Consider the following 27,082-nt stretch of genomic DNA (forward strand, 5'->3'; position numbering starts at 1 on the left):
ACCACAAATAATCGGAATGCTAAGCCAGAAACAAGTAGTCTTTGTGTTCATTTGTAAGGAGATTTATGTAGCTTACTGTTTTCTGCTGTGCCTGAACAAGCTCAACCCACAGCCAGACCTGCATCAACTGATTTGCTTTTGTGTGTCACAGAGTTTGCATGCTTGTGGTATTTATGTCATTACCAAGTTCAACAAGATGCAAATCTGTCTTTTGGCTATGTATCAAGTCACCATAGAGGAAAACAATGACAAACCAATGGATTGTTAACAGGATGCTTGATGGGCATCTGTGCTCTTGAAATAATAAAGTGTCTCTAATAATTGGATGACTGATTACTGAATTTCATTTTAAATGTGGCCCAAATCCAAGTTAGGTGAAAAAAGGGGAAGAAAGCCAATGAAGTGATGAGGATTTCTTTGGTTGAATGAAAAGGTCACTGATTTCAAGGTGGCAAATAAACTACAACAATTCTGTGCATGCATGTGCATCCGGACTGTATGTGAATTTCATAGCAACTTATAACAGGCAATTAGTTTCAGAGAGAGAGAGAGAGAGAGAGAGCTGATTAGCAGTTACTAGGGCAACAGGGACACCGAGTCACAAATCCCTCTGAGGTTAAGTAACAGCGTGAAAGACAATACTTCAAGGTCTTCATCGATTTCTACCCATTTATGCTCAACTATTCAGCTACATCAGCAACCAGATTTGGGAAACCCTTTCTAAATAGGAAAAAAAAAGTGTACAGCCATGGGGAACTTTGAGAGAATATGGTGGATTGTGGTTGAGTCTATCTGCAGGATCCTTGGTGTTTCTACAGCGACAGGTGAGATATAAGAAGAAAACATATGTATGATTTATTTATTTAGTATAATGTATAACACATGCACAGCTTTATCCAATTAGTCGGTTGGAGTCAACATACATCATAGCCATTGAACTTCTGTGTATAATTTATTAATACTATGTTTTTTTTGTTATTTGTTTTTATACTAGCACAAGTGAATCTAAGTGAAGCCCTTAACTTTGAGTTCTAAGTTGTTAACAAGTGAGAATATGCTTTAAACCTACCTCAATGGCAGAATAATAATCTGCACAGTCGATAAACTATAAATCTATAAACATAAATATTTCAATATAATACACAGATGTGAATTAGAACATCCAAAATCTATGCTAAATATTTGTATTGTCCCACCTGCTCCTTTCCCCAAGCAGAAACGGACGTGGCTTCCTTTACCACATTAAATATCATGGGGGTGTTTGCTGCCTCTCAAAAACTATGGACCCAGCATCCTCCACTTTAATTCAAACAGCTGCTAACACATTCACCGGGAAACACTGCAACAATTCAAGTCTCTATATCCTGCAAATTATCTAGGTTCTGTGTGTGATCTTTATCAGCCTTATGGAACATGCATTCACATAGTATGCATGCATATTTTAATATTCATATGGTCTACGTGCAATGATCTTCCAGACACCAGAAGCCACAGAGTACTTCCTCTGCTGTAGATTCTAATCCGAATACCAGCTAAAAAGTGCAATTGCTGCCATATGTTACTAATTAACCATGCCTACCTCCTTAATACCTCACAAACGAAGCTTTGTTAATATGACTTTTCACTATATGAAATAAATAGCATCTTACCTATAGAATCTGAGATTGGCCCAAGTTGTCGCAGTTGTGTCAAATTCCCTAAGCATGCCATGTTAAATGCTTTCTTTTATCATTTTCTTTCTTTTTAATTCCCTAAGCACCTGCTCAGTGTTGTTTTCAAAGTCATAGTGAATGTCCATTATTGCCAATTACTGTACATCCATCGCATCTCTGTCATGCTGTTCTGGGAGGTTTTTAGACGACGCAAACACCTGAATAAGCACTGGGCCAAAATTGCAGACATGGGCATCATAAGAAGGACTTTCAACACGGTGTGAAGATCGCTGTCCCTCTGTGCTGTAGACTATAATCTATAATATTTTCGTTTAAGTTAGTTGTCTTGACTGATAGTGGGCAACTCTAAACCTTTCCGGTCTAAGGAAAATCAGTGGTGGGAAGGTGCTCCTATAATCACTTTCAAATGTTTGAAATATGCAAAACTTAGCAAATTCAATGTCCATATGATAAGCATCATTACCGATCCCATAACTGTTACCAATACAAAGCTCAAAATCCAGCGTCTGTCATGGTATGGGGGTGTGTTAGTGTCCGTTATGTCTAGCTGGATTGAGGACTAAAAGCTAGTCTGTTTTTTTATCAGGTCATGATTTTGATTCACTGCCTCATTGGTAAAATGGTCAACTCATGTCTCTGAGGAGGAGGCATTGATGTTCCTATAAAATAAAAGTAATCAATATTTTAGTAGAAATAACACATCTTCATATAATTTACATTGCATGTGTTGAAATCTACTCGCTATGATGACATCTGGTGGACAGATGGAACACAGTCTTTTCTCTTGTCGCCTCTCTAGTGTTGTGTGTTGTGGGAGTGGAGACACTACAGCAGAAAGAATTTCATAATCTTGGCATCTACTTGCTGTAAGTTTCTTTTTCACATCCACTCTGATGGATATACCAATAGACATATCCATATCCTGATTCACTGTTTGCAAAGTCTCAATCAAATCAAATCAAATATAGAAAATATAATGAAAACTCTGACACTCATGACACAAAGTGAAAATCACCTGTGAACTGAATGCTGAAAATGTAATATGACAAATATTAACTGACTGGAAATGTGTAAATATCAAAATAGAATAGGCTTGCTTAGAAAGTATGAAGGGCTCCAAGCACCCAGACGCGATCTGCAAACCATGGGATGTCAGCATGGGGCCAGTTAAATGCGAGGTTTCTATACTCTTAGTTGAATGGAGCTTTTCCCTGCCACACTGCTTGCTCACTGGGGGTTTGGTCTTGTTGTAAATAAAACCTAGTTTACACTGACCTTATAATGTGTGTAATGTACTATGTACTATGTAATGTACTTATGCACAAAGGAACACATGCTACATAAATACACTTCTATTAATAACACAAGAGATAAACCAATATAGATATGCCCAGAGATAAACCTTTGAAAAGGTTTTCACAAGTAAGGAACATGGATGCTGCTTTCTGGATGAAATGAGTTACAGGAGAAAATCTCCCAAAGCAGGTGAACTGCATGGCCTATTTGTGCAGACAAATGTATACACAGGTGTGCACTAGCAGAAAATATGCATGTAAGGTACTAGGGTTTATATTTCAACATACACATGCTATAATATATATTACATTTACAACAAGATTACTAGATGTATCACTGACGCTCTTCAGTTTCATCTCCCCTAAACCTCTTTCTCTTACCAGCATGTCATCTGTTGGAATGATGATGTTTGAGCTGGCCTATTTCCTGGATATCCTCTTGAACATGTATCTGCCGTGAGTACACACCATCCATCTCTTTTCTAAATTGTTGCAAACTTTTTTGTAGAAGTTGCTGAAATCCTATTAGGATCCTAAAGAATCAATAAATTAAAAGCTTTATTAAAAATATCATGTCTCTGTAGCTTCTCCACTGATGGCATGTGATTTAGGTTTTTCTTTTTAAACTACCACTATTCACCATAAGCTACCTGTCACTACCATTTATCAATCATATCTCATGTTCAGGGTGCAGCTGGTAGGAATGGAGACAGGGGAGTCATTTCTTCACTGCAACCCACCCACGCCACATTCTTACAGCGGTGCATAGATAGGGGAGATGTGATAAAAAAATAATTTATGTGTACCAGTCTGTGACCCCCTACACTGCTGAAGGCTGCTCTAATCGGATGGAAAATAGACTGTCAACTAATTTTATGATTGAAACAATTGCAACAATACCTCAGTTGATTCACAATTCTAATTTCCTTCTTATAGCTGTTCTCCAAAGTGGAAGTGGGTTGTGCTTTGTGAAAGGATGTCTCATATTGGAGGTTTCCATAAGTTCCTCTACTATTCCATCATGTCAGTGGTTTGCTTCTTGCACCCTGTGTTGGTGTGGCATGCAGTTATTCCAGGTATAATGATAAGGAATAATTCAATGTCTAAATGGCTTGTAAAAATATAAACGTTGGAAACATTTTTTTGCAGGGACAATGCTTCTAGTGACAGCGGTTTCTAACTTCATATTAAGTAAGAAAACAAAGACCAAGCCTCCCATCCAACCACATGAGACTGGAGACTGCAGCAACCAAGACCTGAGCACCATATGTGTGACTGAGAGTGCAGGATTGCATAGTAAGCTTTCCTTCTTCCATATGGCTACAGGCAAGAGAGGGTCAGCAATGTCTCTCATAACTAGAGACAGTTATCTCAACCAGGGTGAGGGAGGAGAGAGCACCCAGACCATGCTGGAGATGAAACAGACAGTGGGACCAAAAGAGACAGAGAGGGAAAAGAGATGGAAAGGGAACAAAGAGGCATATTTCACAGTCGGAAAGGAGCCTGAAGAAAGAGACAAGGACACGGATGGGTACTATGACACAGAACCAGACACCACCTCAGACACTGCACCTATGATTACTGACTGACTGTTCCTCTGCAATAACAGTGCATCCTCACTTCCATGTGCTGTAGGCAAAGGGCAGTAAGAGATGAAACAGAAATATGCAAGAATAATGATTCTTTACATTTTGATATTTATAATTCACAGCCCTTCCTCAGACTGTTGCAGGCCTGTTGCAGGAGAAGATGATGAAATAGTAGATTGCAGATTCAAAGTCAAATTTTAGGTTCAAGCTATTCATGAAAGTACCCCACTCCAAAAACTCCCTTCATCCTGAAATTCCCAAATTTGTAATAAAATAAATGTTACTTTAATCTTGTGTGCAAATTCATGCTTCACTTTTTTTTCTTTTGGTCTCATCACACTAAAATCATTTCAACATCCTCTTTATCTTTATCCTGATGGACTAAAAGACAGGAGCACATTGATATAAAAAGGTTATTTGCACCATATCCCGAGCACTATCATCACACCATCAGTTGTGATGTGATTTTGTTTTGAGGGTGGTATCCAGGAATCACAAAGGAGCTCAATTCAAACTCATACAGACTTTGATCGGGTCAAGGGAGCTGTCGAGCAGATGTCTGTCCTCCACAGGAGCTGTCGAGCAAAAGGCCCCCAGATCAGATCAGGTAAGTTCTTGAGTTTTTTCTCAACACTTCATCTAAGAACATCTCTTCCTCCAAGTAAAGTGTCCGGTTCAATGAAACACTGAATGAAACACTGTTCAAACAAAAAGTTTGACCTGAAGATAGTTGGAGGTTGAAAAGTTCTCTCTGCTGAATGTGATGAGTTACAATTGAAAAGTGTAATTTTAGTGAAATGTAAAAGAAAAAATGCCTTTAAAAACCGCTGGCAAGTTGTGAATTTCAGATAGTACGGATAGGACAGATAGATACTTTTTAAGGAACATAACTTCAACTTCAAAAACACAAATTAAATCATATTTTAGGAATAAAAAGGATAGCATCAGTTTTAGGTCAATTCTGGCGGAAGAAAAATAATAATGATAAAAATCTGAGCAAAAACAATAGGAATCCAGCACTTCATGCTTGGACCCCACCTAAATATAAGGTAGCCAACAATTTATGCAAGCAAAGCATAAACAAGAAATAGAATTATAAAGCAAAATAATGCACCCCAGCCTTTGGCAGTGGGCAAAGTAACCTTTGATAGCAGACTGGGGTCTTCAGACCCGTGTCAGATGGATGGTCACGGATAATGCAGCCAATATGATGGGTTGTGCAGCCCTGATAAAGCTCACACGCATACCTGCTTTGGACGCACACCATACAAGCCATACAAGACATTCCTGGCTGGGCCTCAATCCGTTCCAAGGCACGCCAAATTGTTGGCCTTTTTAAATCAAGTACAACAGCAAAGAGAGGACAGCTGCTGTTTCAGAGCAGCTGGGAACACCAAAAACCAAGCTGACACAAGGTGAAACAGCACTTACTTAAAGCTAGAGTGTCTCTATTATGATAGCTGGAGTAGCTGTCTGTTTTATGAACTGAAATTACACCACTTTCCAGTAAGGACAACACTGCACAGCACTGTTTCCTGATGGTGTCCTCTTTCACTAAGATGACAGAGGACGAATGTGACCCGCTCTAAGGTTTGACAGTGATTCATGTGTGTATTCCTAAATGTTTCCAGGTTAGTCGGGTCTTCTGAAGCAATGTTTTTGATTTGTCAGTTTGAATGTCAGAAACAAACAACCAGACTGCTGAAACATTAGGCAGAAAGTTGCTGGAGAACCTGCGGTCCAGGCCCTTCCCAGAGAATGTACACTGCAACAACAATTTTGGATCCTAAACTTGCCTGATGACTTTACTGTGATAAAACCGACATTTATGTATTTACAGGGAAAGCCTGGTAGAGTGTGGCAGCCATTTGACAGAATGGTGCGCTCCACCAGGAAAACGTCAAGTCCCACAGCAGCTGCAACCTTAGATGGACCTGTTACAGTTTAATTCAAGTGAGAGGACAGCAACTACTAATAACTCATAGCTACAAACCATCTATTGTGAAAAGTACTATAGCAATGACTAAGTGCTACGCCAGCCCTTAAACATCTGGTAGGACTTTTCTGGTAGACCCTATATTTTGTCTTCTTGGTTATTAGGTTGAACGGTATATGGCAGACAGCTACCCAGACCGGAAAGAGAAACCCATATACTACTGAGAGCAGAAGTCTTCCCACAGCTTAATAAGCTGGCACAAGTATAGCATGAAATTCTTGCCCCATCTGTGCCTTGTCAATTAAATAAAGATAAGTGTCATATCGTGAATTGGTATGGAGTATAATAAACATATTTGTGTCAGTTGCTATAACCTGATGAGGCAAACACCTATGGCCTATACACCACATATACCTCCTGATGCAATATATGGCCGACTAGGTGGGCGGTGGTCTGCCTTGACAGGAGAGAGAGAGAGAGAGAGAGAGAGAGAGAGAGAGAGAGAGAGAGAGAGAGCGCAGGAGCAATAAAGTTCCAATGGAGTATGGAGTATGGAATATGCACAACAGAATATGATGTTAGATATCATTAATATAGAGTGTAAGAGTGATGATGAATATGTACATTAAATTGTGGTGAAGCGCATTGGGTGTCCATAGGAAGTGTCCAGAGCATACAATGAGGTAATCATGTGAGGTCATGTGATCACTGATTGAGAAGTCTGATGGTCCTGGGGTCCTGTTTGTGAGTCTGGTTGTCTGTGCCCAGATGCTCTGTTAACGTCTGCCAGATGGCAGCAGCGTGAAAAGTCCGTAGCTTGGGTGGCTGTAGTCCTTAGTGATTTTCCATGCTTTCCTGAAGCATTGTGGGTGATAAATGCCTTGCACAGAGGGGAGGTGGCAGGCGATAATGTGCTCAACTGTCTTCACCTCTCTGAAGGGCCTTGAGGTTATGAGCGGAGCAGCTGCCGTAACAGACAGAAATGAGAGAGAGGATGCTCTTGATGGTGCTCCTGTAGAAGACAGTGAAGGTTTTGGCAGATATGCCAAATTCCTTGAGTCCTCTCAGGAACTAGAAGCACGCTGCTGACTATAAACAGCATCCTCAAATACTGTATGTGTTTTCCTTATCTAGGTGGGAGAGGGCAGTGTGCATTGTTGGGGTGATTGCATCATCACTAGATCTGTTGGGGCGGTATGCAAATTGAACAGGGTCCAAAGTTCAGGAAGGGTGGAGCAGATGTGGGGACTAGTCATTGAAGCACTTGATGAGGATGGAGGTCAGTGCTACAGGGTCATGCTACAGGGTCAGTGCTACAGAGTCATTCTGGCAGGTTATGGGAGGTTTCTTTGGTCGGGGGAAAATGGTGATCAGCAGGTGGGAACTGCATCTTTAAGGCCTCTAGGTCAATCACCATTCACCCAGGGCATTTGGTTGGGGAAAGTCCTGGCATTGACTATCGGAGTGACGTGTAGATACACTTGGAGATGTCAAACGAAACAGAGTCTATGTGTTCTTCAATGTCCCCATTGGCTGCAACACAGAACATCTGCCAGTCTGTGGTTTCAAAACGGTCCTGGAGAGTGTCAATGTACTCCTCACTCCAGCGACAGCCCTGAAAACTGTTTAAGACATTGTCTATAGGGAGGGAGGAGAAGAATGGAGGTGTGATTTACCTTACCAAAGGAGGAGGGGTTAATAGTTGACCCATAGTTGAGAATTGCAATTGCAATCATCACAGGTAGGAGTTAATGTGCTGGTGATATTTGGGCAAATCCTTCCTCTATTAACGTATGAAGTCCCCAACAACAACGACAGCTGCCTCAGGGTGAGCGTTCACCCTTGAATTACTCTCTGGAAAGGTCCTCTAAAGTGCGATTTTTTTCCCCCCACCTGCAGGGGTATGTAGACTGTGTGATGATGGTGGAATTTAATTCCTGAAGGGGGTAGAAGGAATTAACTTTTATGGATAGGAGCTCCAGGTCTGATGAGCAGCTATATCCAAACCCCTGGAGCCATAATTCACTGTAATGCAAACCCCGCCACCTATGTGTTCACATGACTCTGTAGTTCTGTCCTGCCCGGGGATGGAAGATCCAGCCCGGCATTGCTAACGAACCAAGCATCTTAGGATCTAGTCAGGTCTCTGTAGACGCAACCACACAGCAGTTCGCCATGACCTGCTGGCAGTTAATCCGCGCGTAAAGTTTAATCCATTTTATCGTCCAAGAATGGAAAATGTAAAACTTTTCCGAGCTTGCTGGGGGTCCATGTTGGACAGATTCCACCATTCTACTCTGCCTTTTAATAACACTTTCACTGATTGCATAATTAACGGCAAATTTAGTCAATGAGACGCTAATTGCAAACGCACAATGACACATGGTTCACGCTGCGTGTTCCATGATCTTACATCTGGCCCTCTGTCTCTACATACAAGGAGTAATTTATTAGACCACGTTTCGGACAGATTGTGCTGTTTCTCTCTTCTTTCTATAAAAACGTCAGAAGAACACACCCACACATATATACACACATATCACACAGTAGTGCACAGACATACATACATCAACACATCACAACCGAGCCTTTGCTCTGGAGGATGAAAGCCAAATGTCTGGAAATAACACACATCTGCATCCCATTAAATACGCTAATAACCCCCCCTCCTCCCACGCCCCCAACACAAAAATGAAGGCACAGCTAAGCTCTCCTACAAGAAGAGCTCAGACAGCACAAGGAAAGCAAATATTTAGGGACTTAGTTTATAATATTGAAAGGTTCCAGCTTGGAAGATGTGTCATTTCTGTGTTCCTCTTGTCTTTTTATGTAAACCACCAATGTAACAGAATCCTTCATGGTCACGTGATACTTCAGCTATTTTAGTTTTTAATTATTTTGGGCCAATGGAGTGTCCCAGAAGACAAACCATGACTAAACACAAACACAAGAGTAAAAACGTTTGTTGCTTCAAATCATAACCCAGAGCCATAATTTGTCTGTCTGTCAATTTGGGGGGGGGGGGGGAACCCCAAAACACCAACAACAACGATTGCTGTCAATTTCAAAAACACAACATTGATGAAGATTTTGCGCTACTATAGTACAGTCGTAGAAAATAGTATTTTAGGTAAGAGACAGTAAACGGAGCAGGGTATTGTGTGGGGGAGGGGGTGTTGTGTCTGAGCAGACGTCCTACATCAGGTTCTCAGAAACCCCCTAAATTAAACCAGAATACGACTTCCGTTAGACAATAAAAGCATACGCTTTATTGGCATTTTTAATAACAAAGGATGTTACCTCTCCACATATTTTTTCTAATAGCCAAATTTTACTTGTATCAAGGTATTCCCTTTATTTACTCAACTATGGCAGTTTGCGGTGTTCAAATGTAATATTTCTGTAATAAGCAAACTACCGTTGGAAAGCGCCACTTCCATGTGTTTTATTTTTACGACTTTAACCGGAAGTTTTACCTTTATTGCAGGCTGACTTGACACCAGTGCGTAATTTAACACTCGAGCGCGATCCCGTTTCAGCGTCAGTACATTCAGAAAGATTAAAGTGATCGTAAGCCAGAATGGACGTAAAGCTGCTGGCATTGGCGGTTCTGCTCTCGGTGGCGCTTTGCATGCGTCCATCTCAAGGTAAGACTGAGGAAAGAAGTGCACGTTCCCCTGCGTTTGTGCTTTGGCTTATTTCTATTTAGACTTTTATGCATCATCGGATAACTGGTCTGGATCGATCATGTGGATCTGATAAAGTAAATTTGAACAAGTTGCCAAATGCAGCAGTGAGGGAATTTCTATCAGTACCTGGCATGTCTTGTCTAAAATTGAAAGTTTTTACGAGCTAAACCCTAACTCAAAACACACTTGCAGCGTCTAATTGTCAACCAAATCATCTGTCCAAACATGACAGTTGCATTCGGAAAATGTTCGCTAAATGCGTGTGTGGGATTTTTGAAAAGTGTGTATTAAATCAGGAATTAGTTTCCAGTTAATTTGTCATGTATAAGACACAAGTCTCAGCTAGTCTCTGAGGCGACAGCAGTCACAGTGTCGATGCCTTTATCATGGTAATACTGATAGATTGGGTGCAAACTCATTAGCATAGAGGAGAATGTAGAGCGACACTTCCCACCCTCTGTCTCTTTTGGTACAGATGATGATTCGGGGGGACCAAAGATCATGTTGACATGAAATTTCGTTTCGTCTTTTTATGTTTTCAAAAATCTGAATTGATGCCATCAAGTAACATTCTTTGTTCTGTGAGCAAACAAAACCAAACAAAGAATCTTCATGCTTAAACCTTTTCGTGTAATCTAACCAAAAAGACAAAGACAACATGTGAAAACACACACGTTTCTAAAGATGTTTCACAAATTCGATCATAAAAGTTGATTAAAATTACTGACGATATTTAGTATAAAAGAGACCCGATTTCTCAGAGCAGCAGACTTGAGTCCCGCCCCCTCCGAAATGATGAACATGACTGTACATCATTTTTGTAATTATAGTAAATGATTTGACCTCCTGCTGTTTTCAACGTGTTCTAAATTCATCTGTAAATCAGGCATTGCATGGGGCAGAACTTTATATATTTCTAGTGGTAAACATCAAATTTGTTGATTTGTGTTGTAGTTGTTAATTATATTTTTCAGCCCATTTTGTAGTATTAATGTCCTATGTTATGTTCCTTAGATAATTGCATCCTGCACAGCTACTGAGCTGTTACCTTATCAACTACTTAGCTGTTAACTGTGACTTAAATTAATTGATTCTTGATGTATCACTCTTTCAAATGTGTGTTGGTTTTGCTGTACATTGTATGTTTTGTTTTTCATGTTCAGTATCTTGTCTTTTTCAGCAAAACCTATCAGTCTGGTTGAGCGATGCTACTGCCGTACAACAGTCAACAACCTCCCTCGGAGTTACATACGTGAGCTCCGGTTCATTCACTCACCCAACTGTCCCTTCCAAGTGATGTGAGTATTAAGATAACAGCTTCAATGTCTCTCTCTATATATCTGTCTCTGTCTCTCTCTTGATCTCTCTCTCTCTCTGTCTATCTATCTTGATCTCTTTCACACACACTGTTTCTCAGTGAGTGTAGGGCTGCATGCATTCAATTTGACTTAAAATAATGATTTATGCAAAACCATTTATAATTCAATTCAACATTATTTTTGACACCCCACCCCATATATTTTAGTGGTAAAACACACTTCTAATCTAACAATGTCTTAAGCAGCTTATAGAGACACATTTTAGTCATCTTGTAAAATGGTAGATTTGAAAAGTTCTGCACAAATATTTATCAGTATAATTATCAATACCTGCGTGTCATGAGCCTTAATATAAGCTACTATTTATGTGGATAAACGTGCACAATCCATGAGGTATGAAACTGAGATAGGTGCCTATGTTCATAAAAGCTCTGGTCTGGTCAGCTAGCCTTCTATTGAGTCTAAAAGATTGCACACATGAACATTGTCATTAGTTGTCATTGTTGTTTGCAGTTATGTTGCGCCTACATCGGCATGCATTCCCAAGACACTATCATTTTTCTAAGTACATCATGAACATTCAAGTGCAACTTTCGCTCAATATTAAACCAGAATCAGCATCTCAAATGAGACTTGCGTTGAATTGCTGTGTGCACATGTATGGGGTTGCAGTTTTGATGTTGCATACAATGTAAATATGCACCATCATTTGTGAAACTGTATTCACATTCAGTATACACACATGCAACTACATGCTGGGATCATCCCGTCTTGCTCCTTTTCTGCTTATTTAAACATGCCGTGGCCATGTTTCTCTGTTTATTTACATCTAACTATATTATTCATTTTGTGGCATAATTATGAGTGATGCATAAGGTCTGCACATAGTATTGCTTTGTATTGAGCTGGGTGAATATATGTTGCAGTATCTCAAGCAGGGGAGTGATTAATGAAATTGAATTGGAATTAATCTTATATATAATAATGAATATCAAACCATTATTAGTAGTCAGTAACAAGTAATGTAAAAATATCCTATTCTTGTCTGATTCGGTAAAATAGCACTTTCCTGTTTTGCTTTACTCTACATATGTGATGTCTATGACTGCAAAATGTACCATCTTCAAACTGTTACTAAGGTATATTTGGCCTTTACTGAACTGTGCCCCCTTTCCTTTTGTTATCAGTGCCAAGCTGAAGAACAACAAAGAGGTGTGTGTTAACCCAGAGATCCGCTGGCTGCAGCAGTACCTGAAGAATGCAATCAGCAAGTATGTGGCACACATCACACTTGAATCATGGATAATGTGTGTTTGACTTCTTAACTACGAAACTCTGCTACAGCACGGTGAAAGAGTTTTCACAGTCATACATCTGCAATAGTGAAAAATTTGAACATTTGTAAAATCAGAATATCTTAAATTGTGATGAGGTTTAGGTAATAAATGAATCATTAATTATCATCTTCATCACCATCATAATCGGGTTGAAATTGTCATATATCAACATTTGTGTTCTCTGGACAGTTAAGTTAAGCATGTGCCCCAGCTTTATATATTAAGCATAATACTGCTGCACATTTGGCTTCCCCACCTGGTGGCTTCTATATGAAACAATTCAAGATAAAATGTTAATGCAACAGTGCAAATCCTACAGTAATTTCATTTATTTTCAGATTAATGGCTAAAAGCTTCTATATACACATGCAGTCATATTAACATAAAATAATTCTATACTAACAATATTTATTGGCCAAGCTTCTTTCATGTCAAAACAGTGTCACATCTGACTGAAGCATTCTAATTTGAATTATTCAAATGTAGCTGTGAAAAAATAGTAATGGTAGCGTATCTGGGAATCCTTGCCAGTCATCTAGACCTTGGGAAGACCTTCAAACATCTTTTACAGCCAAGTCCAGTTGCCTGAGACTTAACCTTCCTTGGATAATGATAAGAGTAATATGCAGCGTAATACAAGATGCATTGCCCTTTGTATTACAAAGCCCAGTATAGCACCAGTCTCAGACTTGAGTCTCACTACTGCCTGATCAGCCCACATTCCAGATGTCTGTGGCGATCATTAGGTGTGAACCACTGCTCTGCATAACAAACTGACCAATTCAGAGAGTCGACAGTGGTCATTGGTCTTTCTAATTACACATAAGATCATGATTATCTAGCACCAGTAGTTTGAGACCAGGTTTAGTCTTAAGCCCTTTTCACACTTGGCACAATGATAGGTTAACCTTTCATGCACCACTGGGGATTTTTTGTATTAAACGTGCTACTTTGTGCGGGGATAATGCAGCATTGCACCATGCCGGGTTAGACAGGGCAAGAGAAGTCAACAGCAACAACTCCATATTTCCTGCCAAAGCGAGACAACCGAATGTAATACATCATCAGCGGAGTCTCTGCTCCACATGAAAGCATCTTTTGTCACGATGTCGGGGATGTAACCATGTTGCCACTGTTCATTCACTTGTCAATCTAATCAAGTACACACTTAATTAGTTTCGAAATTGTATTACTCTACATGCTCCACCTGTGTGGAAGAAGCATAATCATCCTGCTCTTGACTTTTGGATTGTTGGAACAGTTTTTTTTTAGTTTTATAAACCTCTTATCAATTTTGCTTCTGTTCTCCAGGATGAAGAAATCCAAACAAGCCTCCACCTAGAAAGCCTCCAACGAACCACCTGAGCCATTACCAAGGATCTGGACCATCATCAAAGATATGTAACGTGTATCCTGATAATATGCCATGTTGTTCAGCACTTATCTGATCTGCCACGCTGCAGTTGTTTGCATCGAATGAAGTTACAACCCACAACCATACCGGCAATGCACCTATTCAGTCGCTGTCATCACCATCACTGCTCTCACCACGTATATACAGATATTTAGATACTGTTCATACAAAATGTCATTATATTTGTGTGCTTTTGCAACTATAAAGTATATACATTGTAGTTATTTTGGGAGCATTTCTCATCCCACTGACCTTTGTCATTCTGGAATAAGATTAGAATCCAAGGGCCAAAGTGTTATTGTCAGAGTCATGTAAGTCAATGCAAGAGGAAGGCTATTCACCACAACAAGGGAAGGAAACATCCCACACAATCAGTATGTTTATACACACTGATACCACAGTCTGAACAGACCATGCGGCACATTGGAAAGGCTCTGATAGCTCCGTTGCATGAAGGTTAGTTAGATGCAAACGTGTTTTGCCCCAGAAAGTATTTTTCCCCCTGAAATTATTATATTTTCCATGGATAACTATCCCACATTAACTTTTTGGTGCCCTCTCAGTTCGCTGCTTGCTCAATGATGCCCCATAAAGTGAAGTCGGTGAGAAATGAAGGACATTGTAAGGAAACATAGTACCTAAAGAAGGCCTAACCCTCATTATGGCCGAAACCAAAAGAATTGTTGTTGTCTTCTACGACTTCTATGATTGTGCTGTATTGTACAAGATTGTCCATTCAAACACATTCAGACATACAAAATGACAGTGACCTATTCCAGACTTAATTACCGCAATATTCATTAAATTGTATAAATTCTCCGGGGGAATCACCTAAACAAAGTCTTAATTTTAAACTGTACAAAATCCTATCTGGCCTTGAACTTTATTCATGGGCAGAGCAGCAGATTTTTCAAATAAATGTAGTATGTATACAAGGTCTTGTCAAATGTCAATAACCATGTTTTTGTGGTAGAAAAACAGTTCCCCAACTGTTGTTTGAGAAATGTAAAACATCTGGAGCCAGAAATGTTAAAGGGGAAACCAATGAACACAAAATAACAAACATCATGGAACGAGTTCATCAGAACAAACTGTTTATATCCAAATGAAAACAATATTATGTTTGAAATAAGTCACTCAGTTGGTTGTAACATGTAAATGTTCTAATCATTTTGCTAACACATCGTCTTAGTGGTCAAACATCGAGTAGTGGTACTTTTACTGCTACTGAGTAGAAGTATACCAACATAGACCTACAATCATCATACAGATATCAATGCACTTTATATCAATGTATTAATGTTTCAATTAAAAATAAATGGTGAAATAACCTGTTAGTTGCACTTTTATCATTGTTATTTGTGTATGATTTTTCATTTTTATCTCTTTGTTGTCCTTTTATTCAATGAAATGTGTTTGTGCATTTACTGTTTATATGCAATTATTTTTGTACTCATGCATTTATATATTACATTCAGTATAAAACATTTAATGAAGTAACTGTGATCTCACAATGGAGCCCCCCAGGCAACATTTTATTGTGAATTTATTTTTTTGCAGTTGATCAGTAAAATGGATTATTTCAAATGTTTTGGTCACTGTTTAATTTTGCAAAACTACACACTTATTTCTGACTGTTCACGGGAATGAAGAGAAACCGTTATCTCTCATGACAACACATCAGACAGGACAGACTAGCGCATACAGGATGGTCATTAGATAGACACAAATAATGTTGAAGTTTTACCGCTACTGTTTTTAGGGCAGAGTGGCATTCCAGGGTTTTGATGTGAGAAATGGGAGAATCAGTTGTGTACATGCACATTAAAACTTATTAAACTATATTAAGGGAATTACAAAATGACAACAGGCCAACTGGGCTCATGTCTAAGCACTCAATGGGATCTTCTGTGCCAGAGACTGATGCAAAATGTCCACTGTAACATTTACCATCAAGATTCACCATGACACTGTCAGCGTGAGTGCTCCATGCTGTCTATGTGGACATGTGAGTTCTATCCCCACCATATCATCTTCTGTATTGTGAATACAAGGTTTATCTGTCTACAGCACATCACACCACAGTGATTATCTTTAAAACAAACTAACATATTATTTTTCCACATTACCATACTTTTGTTCTTATTTATCTGTGAAAGGCAACAGAATACAAAAGTTTGCACATAAGCGACTGGACTAATGATAGGAATGGAGAAAATATAGATAATATATAATATACATAGACACAAACACAATTATTATTTCAAGGATTAATTAATTAAATGTGCTTATTACCGGAAATGTATATTTTTCAGTCTGGCACTAAGGGGCTTTTTACACCTTGCATTAGCATGCATTCATGTTCTCCACATCTCCATATGTTATCAGATACTGAGATGTGATCGCAGGTCTTGCATGTACACCTTGCATCAAGGCAAATACTTGTTATCTGGATTGTGAGTGGATCTCAGCTGGAAGACCATTGTGCTATTAAAGCCCATCCTTCCTAGTTCCATGCGCCGAGCACTCGTAGCGTCTCTGTGTGTTTGCGTGTGTGGGTGTAGGTGTATCTCTCTGTGCGTGGTTAGAGGATTGGAGTCAGGTGTGGGAGTTAAGGCACCAGCATCCTCAGCTGCATGCAATCATCTGCTCCCTACTCAACTTCCCCAATTATTAGCCTTACCTCCCACTGCCTGTTTGTGTCGCCTTCGGGTCCACCAGGTAAAACCTTCAATACTTTGGCAGACCACTTATTAAGTAATAACTTACTGTAATGCTCCCCCGGCTGGCTATATTTGGTTGATTTGTTTTGCCCTGTGTCAAGTAAAGAATGTTTAATATTACTGCTGATGTCTGTCTTGAGTTGTGCTTCTGGGTCAAACACATGCCTTATCATAGAACAATCTGGTAAAAACATTGAATTAACTCAGAACAGCTGGTTAATGCTGTTTCAAACCAAGCAATAGTCATCCAACATACTACCTACAACCATACTACATACGCTACACTATGATGAAGTTATGAAATGATAATCCACTATTGAAAAAAAAAAAATAATAATTTTATTGTGGTAAATTTCACCAGAGCTGTCGTTTAATATAATGCCACATCCTGTCCAGCTGAAGGTCCTATTTGTAGATTTTCATGTAATGCGGAGCTGTGTGGTTGGCACTCACTCTGAGAAAGTTAGTGATGATGTCAGTAATGTGCAGGTTGTCTCAGTACATGAATGGGTGAATGTGAGGTCATTGAAAATCTCTTCAGATAAAAGTGCTATAAACAGTAAGTACAATCCATATGTTGTCAGTTGTCTGAACAAGCAGTTTGAAGGGGCGGGTGGCATGCAAATTATATGCAATTTAGCCACAGCTATGATTGATAGGGGGTAACAATGTGGTCACGGTTTGCTGTGGGAGAAACTCAGCATCTTCCTCGCATCCAATCATGATAGACTGCATGAAGTGGCATATCGTGTATTTGTCACATTGGGGTTGGGACTGCCAAAACACTTGAGGGGGCCGGGGTAAAAGGAACGTCAAACATCAAATCAATTTCACTCAGTCTTGAGGAGGTCGTCTAGGTCACATTGTGGTCGTATTTGCTCATAGTGTCGCCACAATGTTGAATATTTCTATTGAAGAAAGTATTTGACACGACAATGAGCATGCATTTACATTTTTGGGAGACTATTTTTCAACACAGAGGGGGTTGAAAGGAAACATTGATGAGAACAAGGAAATGTAATACACGTGTGAATAGGGTGCATAAAGAGACAAAACAATGGTGACATGTATGTTATATATGTAAATGGTCTGTACCAAAGCAGTGAACAATGATAAACACACAATCTGTGTGCCAAAGACTGTGAGAAAAGGTGAATAACACAGTGGCTGATGGCAATCTGAAATTTGTAACCCAACACATGTGCGAGAAATGTGCAACACTAACACAAAAAGAACTCGCAATGTATCTGCTGACTCCTCCTCTTCATCCTCCATACGGTCTCTGATGGCAGTCTGATGGGTGTCAAAGTCAAAAAGGGAACAGGGGAGGTACTCTAGATCCTCATTTATATTTATAGAGGGACTGAGAGGATACTGTAGACCAATCCCATTGTCAGCACAGTGAACTTATTTATAATCTTCAAGGGTAAGGAGTGCATGACAATGATTTCTTACAAAAGAGTAGGTCAGCTTTATAAAATGGGTTTACATAAGTTAGACAACAGTTAGAACCTCCACAAAAACGGTGAGAAGTCTTTGGGGGGAAAGAGTGCAGATGGTTAGAGAGTCTGAGATGTGCTTCCCCAGCTTCACGGACTGTTTTCTGACTGTCAGACAGTCGGTGACGATGTGCGGCAGGGCCAGGATGATGGTGTTGAGAATGAGCTGAAATCCATGGCGTAGATCCTGGCCTAGGTACCTGCAGAGTCCAGATGCTGGAGGATGAAGTGGAGGACAATGTTTATTGCATGGTCCACAGACCTGTTGGCTCTGTGGGTGAACTGCAGGGGGTGGAAGAGTCGGTCTGTGATGGATTTAGGTGGAGCGGTACAAGGCACTCAAAAGACTTCAGGAGATCACAGAGGTCAAGGCGACGGGTCTGTCTTTATTAAGTTTTGTGGACCTTGGTTTTTTTGGGGACAGGATGATGGTGGAAGACTTGAAGCAGGCTGGTACAGAGTCGGGTCCAGCAAGGGGTTCTGTCTCTTAAACAGCCTGTTGACGTCCCTTTTCAAGACGTGCAGAGGTGTTGAAGAGGTATGCAGTTGAGGAAGCTCTGACTCCTGCTGGGGTGGGGGAGGAGGGGTGAGAGAGCTGAGGCTGATTGATGGTGTCACGGGGGATGAAGTCGGGGCTGCATTGTCTTTCAAAGTAGACAGAAGGACTCATACAAGCTGCTGACCAGGCGTGGGTCATCAGTGGAGTGTGGAACAGACGGCTTAAGGTTGATTAACTGCCTCAGGCCCTTCCAGATAGAGGCAGGGTCGTTGTCAGAGAACTGTTTTTGGAGTCTCTGTTTAAATGTGTGTGTTTTCCTCTCTGATTGGGCATTTGATCGGCTGATAGTACTTAGGGATTTCATGGCTTTGGCCTTTGGCAAAGTCACCAAGGAGAATAAGGAGTCTGGGTATGTCAGCGCCACACACAGTATCAGGTTGGCAGCCGCTGTGCCTCCTGCACGTGGGCCTGTGGTGTGATGTAAACACAGACCAGGATGAATGAATGAATGAATGAAACTCACAGGGGAATAGTAAGGTTTGGAGTTGATGATAAACATTTTCAGAACAGAACAACAGTGCTGCAGGATCACTGTCACATCTGAGGGTATTTTGCTTGCCGTCAAACACATTAGAAACACATTATCTAATGAGATTTGAAGGACTGCATTTTCACCAATACATAATTGCAAAAATCAGGCACATTGTCACAGAATGCTGCAGAAACACATTTGTTACCTCTAGTCTGGCTTATTGTAATGCATTATCAGACTGCCCTAATACGTCTCTAAAGAGTCCAGTTGATCCAGAATGCACTTGCATGTATGTTGCAAAAACAAAACTAGGAAAAGAGATCATATCTCTCCCATTTTAGCAAAGTCTCATTGCTCAAATGAACAGAAATCGATCATCTCATAAGCAATCTTCCTTTGAAACATCAGCTGCAAGCGCATAAACACAAAGTCCATTAAATAAACAGTGAATACTTAATTTGTATGTGTGAGGCTGTTAGCAATGCTTTACTTTCTCTAGCATATATCAAAATGAAGCGAAACAGCATCATGCGCAAAAAACTATAAGACTACGGTGGTCCACCTAGGACAAATTATAAACAAACGCCACAAGAACTAAGGTAACACCACCATCTAGTGGTCGACATGGGCTTTTACATTTTTAGTCATTTTTGTTAAATAAATCACCTGATTTCATCTTGAGTGATGCGTCTCCCTTAGAGCCTTATATGGAAGTTTTCTTGAGAATTGGTCAAAATGTTTTAGGCTTTTTTAAAGAATCTTTCAAGATACTCCAATTTGCCCCAAATCCACACCAATTGATCCCACCTCCACCCTTACTTCACAGTAATGAAAGAATGTCATGTTATTGCTGTACATTGGCATCGGACGTAAATCAATACAATGGAATTCAACAAAATGAAAAGTCATAAAGGTCTCAAGAAAAGTTTAAACTGGCTATCTGGTAATTCTCTTATTGCTAGAAAAAAAAAGAAAAGAAAAGCAATTGAATTTGAGTTTTAACTGTATGCATGTTAAACACTGGAGTCCATGTTTTATGTCTGTAAGGGGTGTAAACATATGGAAGTGACCCATTCACTCACCTCCTCTATACAAGCTGCTGTTGCTGTTGTCTGTGTAGATTACAGTGACAGGCTCCCTGGCGTCAGCATTGTGAATGAGCCTGGGCTCTGTTAGCTCAGTTTAGGGTTGAAGGGAGCAGCAAACACACCTGAACAACAATGGAGATGATAATTACTTGACTCTTAATGGAATTTGCATCATGTCTGAATTCCATAGTAAATAAAACACTAGAATAAAGTTTTACAGTACAACAGACATTGACATGATTTCTATATAAACAACAACTAATGAGTAAAACAGATTTACTTGTATTTTTAGTGTCGGTCAGTGGTCTATAGGAGGATGGTGATAAAATCTTATTTTCTATAATGGAGTGCCCTTTAAGGAAGGTGCAGCTGGATGGAACAAGGATCCTGTGTAGTTCTCACAATCCTTCTTTATAGTCACTGGAGCCGAACAACAAGACAAAAGTACCACAGTATACATGAACTGACTTGTCTGCTACTTTGTGGTGGACACATGAAACCTGTCTGCTCTGGCCATAAATCTCTAGGCGAGGAGATGCTGCTGTCACACACTTCCCTGTGTTAGGTTTCACCTTACACAATGTCTGAGACTCAAGCAACCGGCAATGACAGAACAGAGACTGAGGTTAACAGTGGCGTGACATACAGTACTGTATGTTGTGTGCTGCTGTTATTCTTAAACATCTCTAGGTGGCAGTATAAGTAAGGAAATGTGTGGCCTTATCCCAATGTGCTGACTTACAGGGGATGTTAATACAGAATATAGAGGGTTGACGCCTCATAATATCAATAATGGCAGCAGTGACAATGACATTTCTTAAGTATTCATAACTATTCATCAACATTTTGTCCAAGTGTATCACATTCCCTTGGTCCCAATCAATATTTCTTCCTTCTATCTCATTTTTTTCCCATTTTCCAAATGCCCATTGTCATGTCCAATGCTTTCTTCAATACAAATATTTAACAAAAACGACATAGTGACATCAGTGACATTTCTTAAGTAGTCCTGACATTGCACACTGACTGTAACTGTGTAATCAATGCTAAATTCTCAGAAAATTAAACTGGCAGCTAAAATAGTATTAACACACCTTGTTATTATTATTGTTGATCATAAGGAAAAATTTGAATTCTGTAATTTTCCAGCATGTAAACTTCCCCTCTTTACTGCGAAAAAATCATTTAGCACCACTTTCAAGAATCTTTGCCCAAAACTCTACATCACACACATATAACACACATCTTTGTCCACAAGGGTTTACGTAATAGCAGTTTGAGTAAATATGAAAGCACAGGACGCTCTGATCGTCAACCTACTGAATAATAAACAAAGCTAAAATGTATTATGTTATATTTCGATTTATATTAAAATGAATTATTTGACATGCATTACCTCTATTTGGATGACAACTGCTCATTTACAGTAAAACAACTTGCCAAGTTGAGAGATGATCTCAGTCATCAGTCCATCACACCGCCCCGAGGCTCAAATGATGTCAAAGGAGAGCAATGTTACAACAGCGCTCTTTAGTCACCACATTTAAGAAGAGGTCATGCACACCTGATACTGTATGTTTGCTTAGCTGCAAAGCCATTGTTAAAAGCACAAAGCATCACTTTATTAAAATCAGCCAGAATGTGTTACAATATCAGAGACGGTAATTGAGTTACTGAGGTCACTGCACATTTAGAAAATTGCTAAGAACCTCCCACCCTAAACCCTTTGCTGACCTCATTTCTTTAAACACCACATGGGCAGACTGAAGTCATATCAACACCTGAAGAATAACTAGATCAGTAAATGCAAATTAGCAGCCTTGGAAATGAACCTTGGAATGAAATGTTATATGATATATATATATAATGAATGAAACTCGCGATATATGGACCAATCAGCAGCCTTTAGTTTCCCACTCACCAAAGTTTCTAAAACTGGTATTGTTGAGCTCGAGGGAAAACACAAAATATGGTTGTCGGCACAAATGCTGACTGGTCACAGAGAGGGAGGTGAAAGGGACAAATCAAAACATTTTAACAGCCTTCCAGTCTGATCCTCCCTCCACTAGTAGTAAATTGCCCTAAATAGGGTTATTCTTAGGGCTTGTCAGCTCTAGGAGCCCTTTATGTCCATCCAGTAATTGTCAGAGAGCACTCCCTAGGAAATCACTCTTACTCTAGTTGGCAGATAGGATCACGGATGTTGCCTCTTTCCTGTTGCCCTCTAAACGTGAGAAGAAGAAGTGGACAAGAAAAACAGGGTGTCTAATGCAGAAAAAGGACTTGTTGCTCTTTATTTTATGGTTGTTAGTGGATGCTCAATCTAAAGGGGACATGTAATTCTACTGACTAATGTAAAAAATAATAATCTAGCACTTAAATGTGTTTCCTCAGCTCTTCTATATTCCTGTAAAAGTAGACCACAGTAGTCCAAAGCTCCAATAGGAAGGCTTGAGTGCGGTTTAATATTTATCATTTTTTTACAAGAACAAATATCACAAATCTCCCCGCAACTCCATTTTGTCCAGATCTGACCGAGGCAATATCCAAGAAATGTATAATTCATAAGTCTTTGGGGACGAATTGTGTCAAATATATAGCATTGATATTTATATTCTCCAGTTTATATGATTCTGAACACATCAAAGATAGGCTGAACATTCTAACTAGGTTGTAATGCTTTTTTCCAGAATAGAAAATAGGTAGAGACCAGGCTAATGGAATGAATCATTTTCCAATCCAACCCAGATGTGCTTTTATTATTTCATCGACTGCAGAGGTATTAATTCAAGAGAGCACATGGACACATGGTTTTCCTTATCCCCGAATCTTCTCCCCGACTGCAATCATTTCATAGATGTGCCAAGACATACAACATCTAAGTCGTCTCTAAACGTGGCAGACTCAAGTGATCTCTCTGAAGTTGAGGTTCTCAGGAACATGATGAACTCTGATAATATTATGGAACCTCTGGCCCTGGTTGGCTGTCTCAGGACAAGCCAAATGATACATCATTCACTCCAACCAGCCACAAACTACTATCTCAGGGTGCGGCTGGTGGAGGTGATGGGGACATTTTAAAGACAAACTCACTAACATGTCACATGCCATAAATCATCTATTGCTCTCCTCAATTATTAACATGCAGATGCCAAAAATGATAAATAAATATAGTCTATAGTCAAGACCCCTCCCTCCTCTCCTCTCCGGGTTTCTATTGTTTTTGGAGCTCTTGCCGAAACTTAGGAAGACTTAGGGTGACACCATTTAATAGCAGGCTAAACAAGTGCCAACATGCTGGTATAATACACTCAACAGTGATATAGACTAGTCGGTTTGGGTTTCAACAGTCACATCACATCTACAACAAGAGGCCATTAGATCAGCGCTGCTTCCAGTTCAATCTTACCAAGTTCAGATATTGTGTGTGCAGCCTCCTAATTTGATTCGGTTCTCCAGCGTTCCCTCTGAAGTTTTGGAAAGTTACTGATGTTTGCTGCAGAATGTTTGGATTCTCATGATGGGTGGAATGTTTGTCTTGCGTCTAAAGTTTTTCCAATAATATTTTCTATAGTATTTCCTGTTTCCTGTATATCTGCAGATCTGTTGTGACAGGAACATTTGGGAACATATGGGAAGTATGCTTGAATACATATTAGCTGCTAAGATCAAAACACTGGACAGTGTGAAACTGAGAGGAGGTAGAGAGAGAAGAGACAAAATGTCAGCTTCAGTTTGTTTACAATAATACAATGTCGAGATTTTATCACGTTTGACAATACATATATGTGTCAATACTGTAGCTCCTTACCTTTACATGATTTATCAAACAATGAACTACCTTACCTGTATCTGCCTCAGTTGACCTCCCTGAATTCATCAAAGTTGACTACAACAACAACAACTACAACAGTAACTGCAAACACGTACAAAAATCTATCTCGGTATTATTAGTATATTGCTTCAAACTCTGTATAGATGTTTCAATTCAGACGTGACCACCACTGAGAATCATTAAATGCTGCTTGATGAGAGTGTGTGGCCGTATTTGTTTATTTGTGATAAAAGGAGCTTATGTCCTCATTCACCACAGTTCCTGCTCACTGTCCAGTTTATTTTATCAGCGGCTCACATTGTAGCCCTGACAGGCTGCTTAGATAAGGTGTGAGAGAACATCACCAGGCCTTACTACATTTAGTGTCATGTGGAGTAAAATGTACATTAGACTCTATCCTGTGTGTTACTGAGATTGTGGAGTGATCAAATAATAGTTGTGGAAGAAGGAGAAAGAAAGAGGAGAACAGATTTGGTTCCTAAGGCTTAGGCTGTCATGGTGCAACACATTTACTTTTATGCATACAGCCCTTTGTGTTTAGTTTAGGCTAAAGTAACAGAACAAGCAGGTTCAAATCTACTGTAGTGGTAACAGTATTTGTTTTTATAGCTCTGGATAACCTGACCCGTATGATGTCATGGGCTTTGATCAACGTGGCTGGAGAGAAAACAATGACGGCATGTGTCTTCCTTGCTGCAAGCTGATGATCTCTGCCATTGTGGATTGTTCTGTGTTGCATTTTTCAGGTGCCATGCTGGGGCTTTGCACGTGACAATGATCGTGTATGTGAAGCTGCACGTGCTGCAGCGGAACAAGTCGGGTATGAATGGAAACTTGTTTCTCAACTTTAAGCCAAGGTTTATTGATCTTGAGACCCCATCTCGTCTTTGTTATATCTGGCCTCACAAAACCAAACAATGACAATGCTGGCTAACATGACTTTCAAAGGTGGTTATCAACTCTCTGCAAACCCAACATGCTAACTGTAATGTTTCAAGTTGTAAAACGTGATAGCTCTGAGACAATGAGAAATATTCAGAGTCCTAATCATATAAGCGGGCAGATGTCAATACCTGCACAGACTGTACCCAAACAATAGAAATCATTTGGGATCTGTCCCTGGAAGAACTTGAAAACAAGCAAACACACATGTTTTGAGCCCACTCTGTATCACCACACATGGTGCTGTAGTTTCCCCCCGTATTTGCCCTGAAAACAATCCTATTTTTGCTGGCACAAGCACTTGTATGCATATTCCGTTATCTCTCCACTGATAACATCCCCAGCAAAGACCAGAGGGACTTTGTGTGTTAGTTTTTTACCAGAAACTCAGAGAATACTGTAGGAAATATGAGCTGTCTCGGCCAATTTAATTCAAGAAGAAAATGTGTGATTTGTCCCAAGCATACTTTTTTTTTAATAAAGATAAAAGGTTTGTAATTACAAATGAATCAGCTGGCAAAACAACAGCAAGGAGTGCAAAGAGTTGAATCATAGTTTGATGGTAATCTGCCTGAATTTGATATTCTTTTTAGACAAGTGGACATTTGGTTGGATGATCTCTGTGGAGGAAATGTGATAAGGTTACGGGTGGTACAACTTAGAAGAACAAAACATAGAAAAGCTGCCCAAAACTGTCCAAAAACACCAAATTAAAAATGGTAGATACAGTACCAGACGCTGGTGCAGGTATGACGAAAGCTACACAACATTTAAAAAGCCATTTACAATTTAATACACTCGCATAACAATCCAGTATTTTCAGATACCTTGTCAGGAGTGTGTTCAAATGGAATTGATGCTGGCACTCCATGAAAGGTCAAGGAGGTCACAAAAATCACTGTCTCTCCAGCTTAGGTCCACACTATGTCCACAAATAACAAACCTTTCAAGTGACAGTGACCTCCACAAAGCTAAAATTACTCTTTGCCATCCTCTTTTGCATAAACATACTGACTGAAAGAATATATTGTATGTTTACAGTTAATCCATGCATACAGTGTGAGAGGTGTGAGGCATTCTTTAACCAGGTGCCTTATCAGTGCCCCCCCCACACACAACACACAACACACACAGACACACACACAGCTGTGTTGTATTTACCCCACCTGTCTCTTTAGTGAAACACAACATCGATCAAGTCAGCATAGGCGGGAGATAGTTATATCCACGCGACATGATTGGTCAGTTTTGCAAACGCTAAGATGGAAAATTACAGCAGAGTTCTTCAAAAACAGGTTAGACTCCGTGTTTGGATGTGTTGCTGAGCAAATTGTTTTATTTATTTGTTTTATTTTAAAGTCCGTCATAATTTGAGCCAGTAGTACTTAACCTGAATAACTTGCTCAATATTCTTCAGCCCCTATTGGATTATTATTTCATTCTAATTCTGCGGATGACAGTTGTTGTGTTGTTGTTTTTGATTATACTTTAAGAAATTTTTGTTATTTAGTTTGACCCATTTCAGAAGTTTTCCCCTTTGTTTCCACTGTATTGCATCATATCAACGGTTAAACAGAGAGAAAGACTTAACAGTTATGAAGAAGCCACGAAGAGTCATGGAGATGGTTTTGCTTTGAGAGCACATGTGGGTGTGTCTGAATTCCACCCTTTGGTTTTCAGTAAGGAAAGGAAAACAGAGGAAACACCTCTTT

General features: G+C 39.7%; 2 protein-coding genes across 2 annotated transcripts; both read left to right on the top strand.

Annotated features, from left to right (window-relative positions):
• The first annotated feature begins 748 nt into the window (after positions 1–748).
• tmem72 (transmembrane protein 72) lies at positions 749–4,557 on the top strand. The gene is made up of 5 exons (XM_076162103.1): positions 749–824; positions 2,473–2,539; positions 3,353–3,424; positions 3,905–4,044; positions 4,118–4,557. Exons 1-5 carry the CDS (start codon positions 749–751, stop codon positions 4,555–4,557), a joined length of 795 nt encoding a protein of 264 aa, XP_076018218.1.
• A 5,433-nt stretch (positions 4,558–9,990) lies between these two features.
• Positions 9,991–15,837, top strand: cxcl12a (chemokine (C-X-C motif) ligand 12a (stromal cell-derived factor 1)). The gene is made up of 4 exons (XM_076166326.1): positions 9,991–10,140; positions 11,363–11,480; positions 12,689–12,772; positions 14,150–15,837. The coding sequence occupies exons 1-4, from the start codon at positions 10,074–10,076 to the stop codon at positions 14,178–14,180; spliced, it is 300 nt and encodes a 99-aa protein (XP_076022441.1). The 5' UTR covers positions 9,991–10,073; the 3' UTR covers positions 14,181–15,837.
• Positions 15,838–27,082: the final 11,245 nt, after the last annotated feature.

Source organism: Genypterus blacodes, unplaced genomic scaffold (genome assembly GCF_046128005.1).
Source record: "Genypterus blacodes isolate CSIRO-AG114 ecotype Tasmania unplaced genomic scaffold, CSIRO-AGI_Gbla_v1 ptg000012l_1, whole genome shotgun sequence".
In the NCBI taxonomy this organism is placed as follows: Eukaryota; Metazoa; Chordata; class Actinopteri; order Ophidiiformes; family Ophidiidae; genus Genypterus; species Genypterus blacodes.